Below are 12,675 nucleotides of genomic sequence, written 5' to 3' on the forward strand. Positions count from 1 at the left end.
TATATCTCTCTTCATTACACTTAAAGTATTACAAGTTTTTTTTTTACATAATCTAGTTTCCTACTGTCTGAACTAGAAAGTTTAATTTTCAGACTGTCTGAGAAAACATTTTGGTGAAATCATAAAAGACTGGGAAAATGATAGGCTTTGTGTCACACGTGTATTCCTATGACATTTTCCACATCTCTGGAATTCTGGGGCAACTTGCTAATAAATCTATTTACCCATACAAATTAAGATGATTCTCCCTGACGTCCCATCCACATTAAGTGCCTTAAAGGATACCAACCGTGATTGATTGCAATATGACTGCATATTATTTACTCTCTACTTGCCAGAATCTTGCATTTATCTGTAGGATGTTTCTGGAAATGCTATAAATAGTGTTAACATTAGTTCAACTACTTAATGAAACTACAGCATTTTCTGATGGATAACACAACCATTATCTGTCAACCAACATTTGCACCAGCCTTTGTTCTCTTATTGCGTTGTACAACTTTTCTTTTTCAGATCATGTTTGAGACCTTCAACACACCAGCCATGTATGTTAGCATTCAAGCTGTCCTGTCCCTGTATGCCTCTGGTCGTACCACTGGTATTGTGATGGATTCCGGTGATGGTGTCACCCACACCGTGCCCATCTATGAAGGTTATGCCCTGCCTCATGCTATTTTGCGTCTTGACTTGGCTGGTCGTGACCTGACAGACTACCTCATTAAGATCCTGACTGAGAGGGGCTACAGCTTTGTTACCACAGCTGAAAGGGAAATTGTGCGTGACATTAAAGAGAAGCTCTGTTATGTTGCTTTGGACTTTGATCAGGAAATGATGACTGCTGCCTCCTCGTCCTCACTAGAGAAAACATATAACTTGCCAGATGGTCAGTTGGTCACTATTGGCAATGAAAGGTTCAGGTCCCCAGAGGCGCTTTTCCAGCCATCTTACCTGGGTGAGTCAATATCAATGCTCTTGCTATTATGTGATAATTTGGCTGCAGGATTGATTATGGAACTTTTATTCTACATTGTGGGATATTCATTAATATTCTTAAATAGTGAATATCTGTGCCGGTCTGCAGGATTCTGGGACATTTTTATACAGTAGATGTGTCTACCTGCTAGGAAGAGCATGGTGGTGACAGTGCAAAGAGTTAGACTCCGTCATGACGGACGGATTGAGGGGTGTTATCAGAGGATTGGTGGGAAATTAGGATGGTTGAACAGATGAACCATGTAGTGTGGAACCACAATGCCCACTGCTGATACACATGTCTGCCTAATGAGGGATCATAGCTCAAGCACCAGACTCTAATGCACATGTTCATGAAAATGCAATTTCCCACCATCAACAAGAGTGACAAGTACACAATACATGGTTGAGCTCTGACCTGTTGTCCTGCCTACGATCCTCAACCTGCTCACTGTGCTTCTGTCCTCTCATATGTTTGAGTCTTCACACCTTTGCTGGCAAACCTCTTTCTGGCCATCTGATTGCCTCCTTAAGCACCACTATAGACCTTGGCATCTTTTGACGTGTTTTCCCTCAGTTTTTGCTTTCTGACCTCACAGTTTTGACTCTGTTTTTGCAGGCATAGTGTTTCTAAGCACTTTTCTCACTGCTGATCAGTGGTAGAGTGCAAGTGCTCCTGTGGTAAATTGTGTTATGGATTGGTGTCTCCATGATTTGATATTTGATTTACTTAATAGTCCCTAGTAAAGTGCACTGAGTGTGCCAGGCCCTGTGAATCAAATGCTACTAACGGGCCTGCAGCACTAATTGTGCTACCCATGTGAGTAGCCCTGAAAAGGTAACTCAGACCTTCAATTGCAGAGTCTGCGCGCAGTTTGTAACTGCCATGTCGACTTGGCCAGTGCACATGCTTACCAGTCCCTCACCTTCCCTTTTCATACATGTCAGCCACCCCTGTGGGCCGGTGCAGTGTATTTGAAAGGTAGGATATGCCCTGGTGTGTGTGGCATGTCCTGATTGTGAATTACGGCCAATTTCGTTTTTCGCTATTGCAAGGCTATCTGTTCCCCATAGCACAGAATGGAGAGTTTGTTTATAACATCTTATAAACATAATTGGCCCAGGGAATAAGGTAGGAAAATAACATTTAGTATGCCTGAACTCAGAATCGAAAGATGCATCTTTTAGTGACGGTGATTTTTATATTCTGTGTTTGAAATTAGCACTTTTAGAAAGTAGGTATTTTATTGCTCAGTCATCCCGTTTGCCTCTGTTGGAATGTGGATTGCCTGTCTGGGTTTTGGATGACAGAAGGCTGTGGAGCAGGAGTGGCTCCAGATAGTCTAGGTGAGTCAGGAAAGGGCTGAATAGACCTGGGCTGCAATTGGGGAAGGGGGATGAGATTTCCTTGCACCTCAAAGGGCCTGGTCTGCCTCTGACCATGCTGTCTCCACCTCCTGCCAGGAAGTCACAACAGAGAAGGCAGAACTGGTTCTGGCTAGGCACAGACATTCTCTGCCTAAGAAATCAAAGGATTTTGGGATATAAATACTGGGGCCAGACCCCTGAACTTTAGAACTCCCTTGGACCAAAAAGACTGCCAAGAAGGAGAGCTGGAAAAGCTGTGAGGAGGAACTACCACATTACTGTGAGGTTTGCTCTGTTGGCCTGCAGTGGCTGCTTCTGTCTTGGGCAGTGAAAGGACTGCATTGAACTTTCTGCAGTCTACTTTTGTGAGTTTCTCCAAGGGCATGAGGTAGAACTTGCACCCTGTTAAAGAAGTCTCAGGAACAGCAAATACTTCAAGCTCTTCTGCCCTCAGCACTGGGGACTGTGTGTTTTGTGCTGCAAAAGAAGAAGAAGCAACCCGACGACGTCGACGATGCCGCTGCTGACTCCGTGTCGGAAGGCATAGCAGAGGGCACCGCCGTAAAGCAGCACCGCGACCCTGGTCTCACCGACACGCCTGCTGACGCCGAACCGAGGCGCTGCTCGCCCTGTGACCTGTGGGCACCACACTCTGCACCACCTCGCTTCACGACGACGCTTTGGTATCCCCGACAACGTTGCTCCACGCTGAAATCTACGCCACTGTTTGCACTGTGGTTCGAGGGCACCGCTCATAAAGTTACACGACGCACCGCCCTCATCCCGTACCGCAGCGTTGGCCTACCGACACCGGCGCTATCGACTCCTGTTCGTCCGTCGACCACAGCGCATAATCAACAACAACGCCGCTGCTTGCACCGCGACATGCCAGCACCACGACGAGCACCGCATTCACTTCACACCATGACCCTGGTCTCACCGACTGTGCCATCTGGCACCGCGACCTGAGGGCACCGCATGCCACACCGCTGCACTTCGCACTGCAGCACCTGACGCCTACTGACGCCAGCGCTCCTGACTTCAACAGAGAGGAGTTCGATCTGCAACACGTGTAACTTTGAGGGCCCCGAAGACTCCTGCACTGACCTCGGGAACTGACGCCTGCAGACGCCGTGCTTTTGGAAGCTCAATGAGAGGTCGTTGACGTCCTGCATTTCTAAAAGGTACTGTTTGCGGGTCTTCCCGACACCGTAGCTGGCCCGCGACGCCGCGGTCAGCCAGAACTGTTTGGATTTGTTCACGACGCCGTGATAGCCCCGGACGGAGGTATCGACATCAAGGAACTGTTTTTCAAGCATATTTTGATAACTGAAGATTTTTAAGTACTGTATTGTGGATTTTTATCGTTTTTGGTCTTGTCTTAAGTATATAAAAATAATGAATATTTTTCTAAACTGGTGTACTGTCCTTATGTAGTGCTTACACTGTATTACTGTTGGTTATGTGCAAATGCTTTACACACTGCCTCTAAGATAAGCCTGACTGCTCGTGCCAAGCTATCAAGGGGGTGAGCAGGGGTTATTTTGGGAGTGTAAATCCCATTTCTAACATTGGTTATCAGCGGTGAGGATAGGACTTGTGTTTGCACTTGACTTACAGTGATTGGTGTGTCCTACTACCATACGTGCCACATACTGGTTCTTTTTCTTTTTGGCCTATTTTTGAACTTGCTACTTCACTATGCCTGTATCAAGAGCATCATCTGTTGCATCCCTGGAAATTGCCTTTGAGGAGGATAAGCTGGAATCCTACAATGTTAGGGAATTGAAATAAATTTGCAAAAACCTAACATTCCAAGTTAGAGGCCTCACGAGGAAGGAGGAGCTACAAAAGGCACTGAGGGCCTGGGTATCAGGCAGACATGCCAGCGAGCAGTCTGGTGATCTCAGTGGAGAGGCGGAGGAGCCTATTCCTAGAGTCGATGTGATTTTGGGAGGGGGGGAACCCTCCTAGCCAGGCAGCAGTGGCCTGTGCCCAGGAGAGCTGGAGCACAGACAGGAAGCAAGGAGAGTTGCAATAGAACTGGAGAAGCTTAGGTTAGCCATGGAGGAGAAAAGGATGATGTCAGAGCATGAATTCAGGATAAAGGAGCTGGATAGAGGAGTAGAGCCAGCTCAGATGGTGGCAGCAACCTATCAAGACAGGTAGACAGGATTGTGCACACCCCTAAGAATGTAGGCAAAGAATTCAAGAAGGGGGATGACATACAATGGTGGTTTCAGGGTTACGAGGAAGCGATACACATGAATGGGGTCCCTGAGGAAAATTGGGGAGCAGGATTGTGGCCTCTCTTCCCAGAAGAAGCCAGGGATACTTTAATAGCTTTGGGTAAGGGGTATCACCTCACCTATCCAAACATGAAGGACGCCATTCTCACTAAGTATGGTCTCACTCCTGAAAAGTACAGGGATCAGTTCAGGTCCAGTAAGAAGTCCGATGCCAACACTTGGTTGGAATGTTTAGATATGGTTTGCAGGTCACTGGATGGCTGGGTGAAGGGCAGTAACGTGAAAGATTTTCAGGAGCTCTACAATTTGATTGCATGGGAGCACTTGTCTAGTCTATGTTTTGCAGATCTGTGCCAGCACCTAGTTGATAGTAAACTGATTGACCCCAGGAAGCTTGCTATGAAGGCGGACCGCTGGGTGAGTACCAGGGTCCACAGGAAAGCATATGTGGGAGACTCAGCCAAAGGTGGGCAGGATCCTCAGCTGAAAAGTGGGGGGGACAAGGGTAAAATACAGGAGTTCTCTAAAGGGCCCTAAACTAACACCCAGGGTAAAGGTTCCCATCCCCAAGGAGATAAGAAACAAGAGGTCTCGTCAGGAAAACCTGTTTTAGACCTGCCCCCGCAAGTGTTTTGCATGTGACCAGGTGGGTCACATGAAGGGGGACCCCAAGTGCCTAAGGGGCACAGCCACCCACCGGTGGGCAGTCCAATGTGTTGGCTAGTGTAGTGCTTGGGGAGGAGGAGTAACCACAGGAGGGTGGGGACCCCGCAGAAATGACCCTCGTCTCACTAGGGGACAGTGAGATGGTCCCAGGAAACCCGGTGCCCCCAACACAAAGAAATACAGCACCTGGGTGACCATCAATGGGAAAAGGGTAGAGGCTCTCAGAGATACTGGAGCCAGTGTGACCTCAGTCCGGTGTCACCTGGTCTCCGAGAAGCAGGTAGTCCCAGGGGCATTCCACCAAGTCATTGTGGTAGCGCAGGTTTCCTTTGAGTGGTGGGGGGTCCCAGGTCCCTTGAGGGTGGTTGTGAGCCCTTCCATGCCTGTAGATTGTCTGCTAGGTAATAACCTTGAGCAGTCCTTATGGAAGGCTGTTGAGCTCAGGGCTCACTTGGAGATGCTTGGGTTGCCAGAGAGGGCATCATGTCCACTCGGTCAATGGCGGCCAGACAGGGTGATCAAGAGGACTTGGAGCCTGAAACAGTGGCCCAAGTCCCTGCCAAGAGAAAGGGCAAGGGACGCGGCAAACCGGCCCCTGAAGTTCCCATGGACCGGGAGGAGGCGGACCTTGAGGGGGACGCCCCGTTGCCGACAGGGGAGCAGGTAGCTGAACTGGGGGATGTCTCTGAGCTGACCCATTGGCAGCAAGAAGAGGGTCTCACCAGGGAGGAATTCTGCAAGGAGCAGAAGGAGTGCCCTTCTCTCAAGGGTCTGTGGTGGCAGGCTGCAGACCAGGCAGCTGGTGATCAGTCCGGATCACATTGGATCTACTGGGAGAATGATCTCCTGTACAGTGAGCATAAGGTCGCTGAGCCTGGGTTAGTCCGTGTGCCGGTGGTACCCCAGTGCTTCAGGACCTTCCTACTGAGTCTGGCTCACGACGTGCCTTTGGCAGGACATTTGGGCCCGGACAAGACCTTTGACAGGCTTGTCACCCACTTCTTCTGGCCCCAAATGCGAAGGCAGTCGGATGTGCATGGTCGGTCTTGCCAAACTTGCCAGGCAAGTGGTAAGAGTGGGAAGAAGGTCAAAGCTCCTCTCCAACCTTTTCCAGTGGTTCGAACTCCCTTCAAAAGAGTAGGGATGGACATTGTGGGGCCACTGGATCCCAAGACAGCCATGGGCAACAGGTACATCCTGGTCTTGGTGGACCATGCCACCCAGAACCCAGAGGCAATCCCTCTCAGGACAACGACGGCGCCAGTGGTGGGCCGGGCGTTAACGGGGATCTTTTCCCGAGTGGGGTTCCCCAGAGAGGTGGTTTCTGACAGGGGGACCAATTTCATATCCAAGTATATGACATCCCTGTGGAAGGAGTGTGATGGAACCTACAATTTCACCACCCCTTACCACCCACAAGTTAACGGTCTGGTGGAGAGATTCAACTGGACCTTGACGGGCATGATTAAGGGTCTAACAGAACCCACGAGGCATAAGTGGGACGTCCTATTGCCGTACCTTCTCTTTGCATACAGGGAGGTACCACAGAAGTCTCTTGGGTTCAGTACCTTTGAGCTTCTGTATGGTCACACTGTGAAAGGACCTCTGACTTTGGTGAAGGAAGGCTGGGAGGCAGCTCCCAGGAAAACTCCCCAGGATGTGTTTAGTTACATGCTGGCCTTCAGAAACCAAAGTACCTGCTTCAGGAAACTCTCTCAGGCGAACCTAGAAGCCAGCCAGGAAGAAATGAGGAAGTGGTATGACAAGAATGCCACCCAATTCCAACCACGGCAAAAAGTGTGGGACATGACCCCAGTGGAAGCTTGTGTCTTGCAGGACAAATGGATTGGGCCATTTGAAGTGGTGGAGCACAAAAGTGATGTCACCTACCTGGTGGATTTGCGGGTTCCAAGGAACTCTTTGAGGGTCCTCCACGTGAAACGCCTCAAGCCCCACTTCGAGAGGTCCGAAGTGAGCATACTCTTGGCGACAGATGATAGGGTGGAAGAGGAGAGTGAACCTCTCCCTGACCTCCTGTCTACCAAAGAGCATGATGGGTCAGTGGAAGGTGTGATCCTCTCCCCTACACTGACTCCAGAGCAGCAGAGAGACTGTCACCAGTTGTTGGGACAGTTTGCCCCACTTCGCTGACCCCAGGTGTTACTCACTGCTGTACCCATGACGTGGACACCGGTGACAGCCCTCTTGTGAAGCACAAGATTTACAAGTTGACTGGCCAGGTCAAGGCCAGCATTAAAGGGGAGGTCTCTGAGATGTTGGCGTTAGGGGTGATCAAGACTTCCAACAGTCTTTGGGCCAGCCCGGTGGTCTTGGTCCCAAAGGCTGCTGCACCCCATGACACTCCAGAACTGCGGTTTTGTGTGGATTACCGTGGGCTCAGTGCCGTCACCAGGACTGACGCACACCCCATCCCCAGAGCTGATGAGGTCATTGATTGGTTGGGAGCTGCCAAGTTCCTCAGCACGTTTGATTTAACGTCTGGGTACTGGTAGATTGCCTTACCCGATGGGGCCAAGGAGAGGTCAGCATTTTCAACCCCAGAAAGACATTACCAGTTCCGGGTAATGCCCTTTGGGTTGAAGAATGCCCCTGCCACCTTTCAGAGGTTGGTCAACCAGGTGTTGGCTGGGCTGTAGGATTTCAGTGCCGCCTACCTGGATGACATCGCAGTGTTCAGTTCCAGCTGGGAGGAACACTTGCAGCTCCTCGGTAAAGAGTGGAAGGCACTACAGAGGGTAGGCCTCACGATCAAGGCCAGTAAGTGCCAGATCGGGCAGGGTTCGGTGGGGTACTTGGGACAGCAGGTAGGAAGCGGCCAGGTGGTGCCCCTACAACCCAAGATTGACACCATTCTGGCTTGGAAGCCCCCCAAGACCCAGACAGAGATGAGGGCCTTCTTAGGACTCACCGGGTACCACAGGAGGTTTATTAAGGGGTATGGCACCATTGTTGCCCCCTTAACAGAGCTGACTTCCAGGAAGCAGCCCAAGAAGGTGCTCTGGACTGAGTCCTGCCAGAAGGCTATTGATGCCCTGAAGGCCGCCCTGTGCACGGCACCCATGCTCAAGACCCCCGACTTCTCCAAGGAATTCATCGTGCAGACTGACGCTTCAGAGCATGGAGTGAGAGCGGTGCTCTCACAACTAAACGAAGAGGGCCTAGACCAGCCTGTAGTCTTCCTTAGCCGGAGACTACTCCCCAGGGAACAGAGGTGGAGTGCCATAGAAAGGAAAGCTTTCACTGTGGTCTGGGCACTGAAGAAGCTGAGACCGTACCTGTTTGGGACTGACTTCTAGGTTCAGACAGACCATAGGCCCCTCAGATGGTTGATGCAAATAAGGGGTGAGAATCCTAAACTGCTGAGGTGGTCAATCTCCCTACAGGAAATGGACTTTACGGTGGAACACCGTCCTGGCACAGAACATGCCAATGCAGATGGTCTGTCCAGGTTCTTCCGCCTTAGTGAAGAGAACTCCCAGAGGGTGGGTAGTTCTCCATACTTTCAGCTGGAGGGGACATTTGTTAGGCTTGGCATCTTTTGGCGTGTTTCTACTGAGTTTTTGCTTTCTGACCTCCCGGTTTTGATTCTGTTTTTGCTGGCGTAGTGTTTCTGCGCACTTTTCTCACTGCTGATCAGTGGTAAAGTACAAGTGCTCCTGTGGTAAATTGTGTTATAGATTGGTGTCTCCTTGATTGGATATTTGATTTACTTGTTAGTCCCTAGTAAAGTGCACTGAGTGTGCCAGGGCCTGTGGATCAAATGCTACTAGCGGGCCTGCACCACTGATTGTGCCACCCATGTGAGTAGCCCTGAAAAGGTAACTCAGACCCACCATTGCGGAGTGTGAGCGCAGTTTGTTACTGCTATGTCAACTTGGCCAGTGAACACACTTGCCAGTTCCTCACCTCTCTTTTCTTACATGTCAGCCACCCCTAAGGTAGGCCCAAGGTACCCCTGTTGGCTGGGTGCAGTGTATGTGAAAGGTAGGACATGCCCTGGTGTGTGTGGCATGTCCTGATAGAGAATTACGGCCAATTAGATTTTTCTCTATTGCAAGGCTACCTGTTCCCCATAGAACAGAATGGAGAGTTTATTTATAACATCTTACAAACATACCTGGCCCGGCGAATTAGGTAGGAAAATAAAGTTTAGTATGCCTGAACTAAAGATGCATCTTTTAGGGAAGCTGATTTTTACATTCTGTGTTTGAAAATACCACTTTTAGAAAGTAGGTATTTTCTTGCTTAGTCATCCCGTGTGCCTCTGCTGGAATGTGGATTGCCTATCCGGGTTTTGGATGACAAGAAGGCTGGGGAGCAGGAGTGGCTCCAGATAGTCTAGGTGGGTCAGGAAAGGGCTGAATAGACCTGGGCTGCAATTGGGGAAGGGGGAGGAGATTTCCTTGCACCTCAAAGGGCCTGGTCTGCTTCTGACCATGCCGTCTCCACCTCCTGCCAGGAAGTCACACCAGAGAAGACAGAACTGGTTCTGGCTGGGCACAGACACTCTCTGCCTAAGAGATCAAAGGATTTTGGGATATAAATACTGGGGCCTAGACCCCTGAACTTAAGAACTCTTTTTGACCATAAAGACTGCCAAGAAGAAGAGCTGGAGAAGCTGTGAAGAGGAACTACCACATGGCTGTGTGCTTTGCTGTGTTGGCCTGCAGTGGCTGCTTCTGTCTTGGGCAGTGAAAGGACTGGACTGAACTTTCTGCAATCTACTTTTGTGAATTTCTCCAAGGGCTTGAGATAGAGCTTTCCCCCGTACAAGAAGTCTCAGGAACAGAAAGACTTTAAGCTTTTCTGCTGTCAGCACTGGGGACTGTGTGTTTTGTGCTGCAACAGAAGAAGAAGCAACCCAACGATGTTGCCGACGCCGCTGCCGACTCTGTGTCCTGAAAGCAGCATAAAGGGCACCGCCGCAATGCTGCACCGTGACCCTGGTCTCACCGTCGATGCCTGCTGACACTGCCACCGAGCCGCTGCTCGCACCGCGACATGTGGGCACCGCACTCCGCACCGCCTTGCTTCACGACGACGCCTTGGTATCCTGAACGATGCCGCTCCACACTGAAATCTATGCCGCTGCTTGCACTGTGGTTCAAGGGCACCGCTCGTAAAGTTACACGACTTACGGCCCGCATCCCGTACCGCAGCCTTGGCCTACCGACGCCGGCGCCATCGACTCTCGTTTGTCAGCCGACGACAGTGCTTCAGCAACGACAACACTGCTGCTTGCAACGCGACCTGCACCGCATACACTTCACACCGCGGCCCGGGTCTCACCGACAACGCCATCTGATGCCACCACCGAGCCGCTGCTTGCACCACGACCTGAGGGCACCGCACGCGGCACCGCTCCACTTCGCACCGCAGCTCCCGATGCCTACCTAAACCAGCGCTCCTGACTTCAACAGAGAAGAGTTCAATCTGCAACGCGTGTGACTTCGAGGGCCCGACGACTCCTGCACCGACCTCCGGAACAGACGCCTGCGGATGCCGTGCTTTCGGAAGCTCAATGAGAGGTCGCCGACACCCTGCATTTCTGAAAGGTACTGTTTGCGGGTCTTCCCGAAACCGTAGCTGGCCCGCGACGCCACAGTCAGCCAGAACTGTTTGGAGTTGTTTGTTCACGACACCGTGATAGCCCCGGACGGAGCTTTCGACATCAAGGAACTGTTTTTCAAGCATATTTTGATAACTGAAGATTTTTAAGTACTGTATTGTGGATTTTTATTGGTTTTGGTCTTGTCTTAAGTATATAAAAATGTTGGATATTTTTCTAAACTGGAGTGGTGTCCTTTTGTAGTGCTTACACTGTATTACTGTTGGTTATGTGCAAATGCTTTACACACTGCCTCTAAGATAAGCCTGTAACTCCCTTATCCTGACTAGAGTGGTGGTTTCTGCCTGGCTTTGACCCATGCCCTAGCCTACCAAAAATCCCATTTCTAACACCACCCTCTAAAGATGAGCCTGCTACAGCTGTTCCTTCTTGCCTCCACCTACCTTTTTCAGCCTGCCGTCCTGTCTGAATTCTGAAATACATTTTTTTTTGTCTACCTGCTACACGGGGACGCTCTTCCAACATCCCCCCGTACCAGCCTTTACATTCCTGCCTTTTATAACCTGTACCAATTAGTTACATCTAACTTGTTCCTTTCTGGTCCTCTGTCTGAAGTCCTGTCTGATGCCACTATCTGAAATTCCCTTTATCAACCTTTCTCTACCTTCTTCCTCGTGTTTGCTGCAGACTGCCTGCCAAACTCTGTCTTGCTGCTTCCCAATATCTCAGAGTAAAACATGTGTAAATAGTTGCAGCTGTTGGGACCCCTGGCGATGCAGACATTCCATGATGGGCACCAGTGTTACAAACCTTCCCGATCTCATTCCCACACAACGTATGGCTGATGATGAAAGATGAAGGAATAGGCTCTAGGGAGTCAAGTGTAAACATGCCTTTGGGACTACATTCTACAAGGATCCTAGCAATGAACCACCAGGTTTATATTCTAAGAATTGGCCGTTCACACCTTCACAATCCCATTGCTATGTTCATCCTACTTTCCACCAACGTTCCACCAACCAATTTACAAATATCTGCACCTTCCATAACACAATCTCAACTTTCCTAGCACAGAGGTGTGGTTCAATCTGCACCTTGCACATACCTAGATTCACAGCGCCTGATAAAGGGCTTTGCTCTTGTGTTTTTGCATGTGATTGAAACAGCTACCCACCTAATAAAGGGATACTCCTAATATTCTACATTTAGAATTGCTTCTGCTTACAGGTTGTCAGGGCTATTTGAGTCCACAAGGGATGGCGCCAAAGCACTCCAATTACTACATGATGAATCCAATTAATGTGTTACCTTTATTTGAAAACTAACACAAATTATACCATAATTTCTATGGTTCAAAATGAAAGTGAGTTGAGGTCTTTATAAGACATCCTGACAGCATGAAAGACATCTGAAGTAGGCCAATTAATTTAAATTAGTTTATTTTGTGCATGATCAAACTCTCTGAAAGTAGAAAGTAAAACAAATTAAAAGCAATTTTAGTAGTTTGTGTGCATCAGTGAATTATAAACTGTAGGGCATATTGCTGGGAAAGAGAAATGATTTTAAATTGTAAAAAATGGTAGGATGACAGGGTGAGTTCAATCACAGCTTGACAATACTAAAAGAAGGTACATCCTATGCTCTCTTCACTGGCTCCCATTGCTCAAATAAATAAATATAAGTCCCTGTGCTTTGCCCATAGAGTCCTTCATGGGAAATATCCTTCCATCCTTCAACAGCTTATTACCCTGTATGTTCCCAAAAGGGAACTCTGATCCTCTTACCTGCATTTGGTCACCGTCCCTGCAGTTAAAAGGGCCCGAAAAGGAG

The 12,675-nt window shown here is 49.3% G+C and overlaps 1 protein-coding gene across 1 annotated transcript in view; it reads left to right on the top strand.

Annotated features, from left to right (window-relative positions):
* LOC146796538 (actin, cytoplasmic 1-like) overlaps positions 1 to 12,675 on the top strand; it is a 104,643-nt gene that overhangs the window by 49,112 nt on the left and 42,856 nt on the right. Inside the window, exon 4 of the mRNA XM_085629159.1 lies at positions 514 to 952. Within this exon, the coding sequence (XP_085485285.1) occupies positions 514 to 952 (439 nt within the window). The remainder of the gene's footprint in view (positions 1 to 513; positions 953 to 12,675) is intronic.

The sequence above is a fragment of the Triturus cristatus genome, chromosome 10, assembly GCF_964204655.1.
Source record: "Triturus cristatus chromosome 10, aTriCri1.1, whole genome shotgun sequence".
Taxonomy (NCBI): Eukaryota; Metazoa; Chordata; class Amphibia; order Caudata; family Salamandridae; genus Triturus; species Triturus cristatus.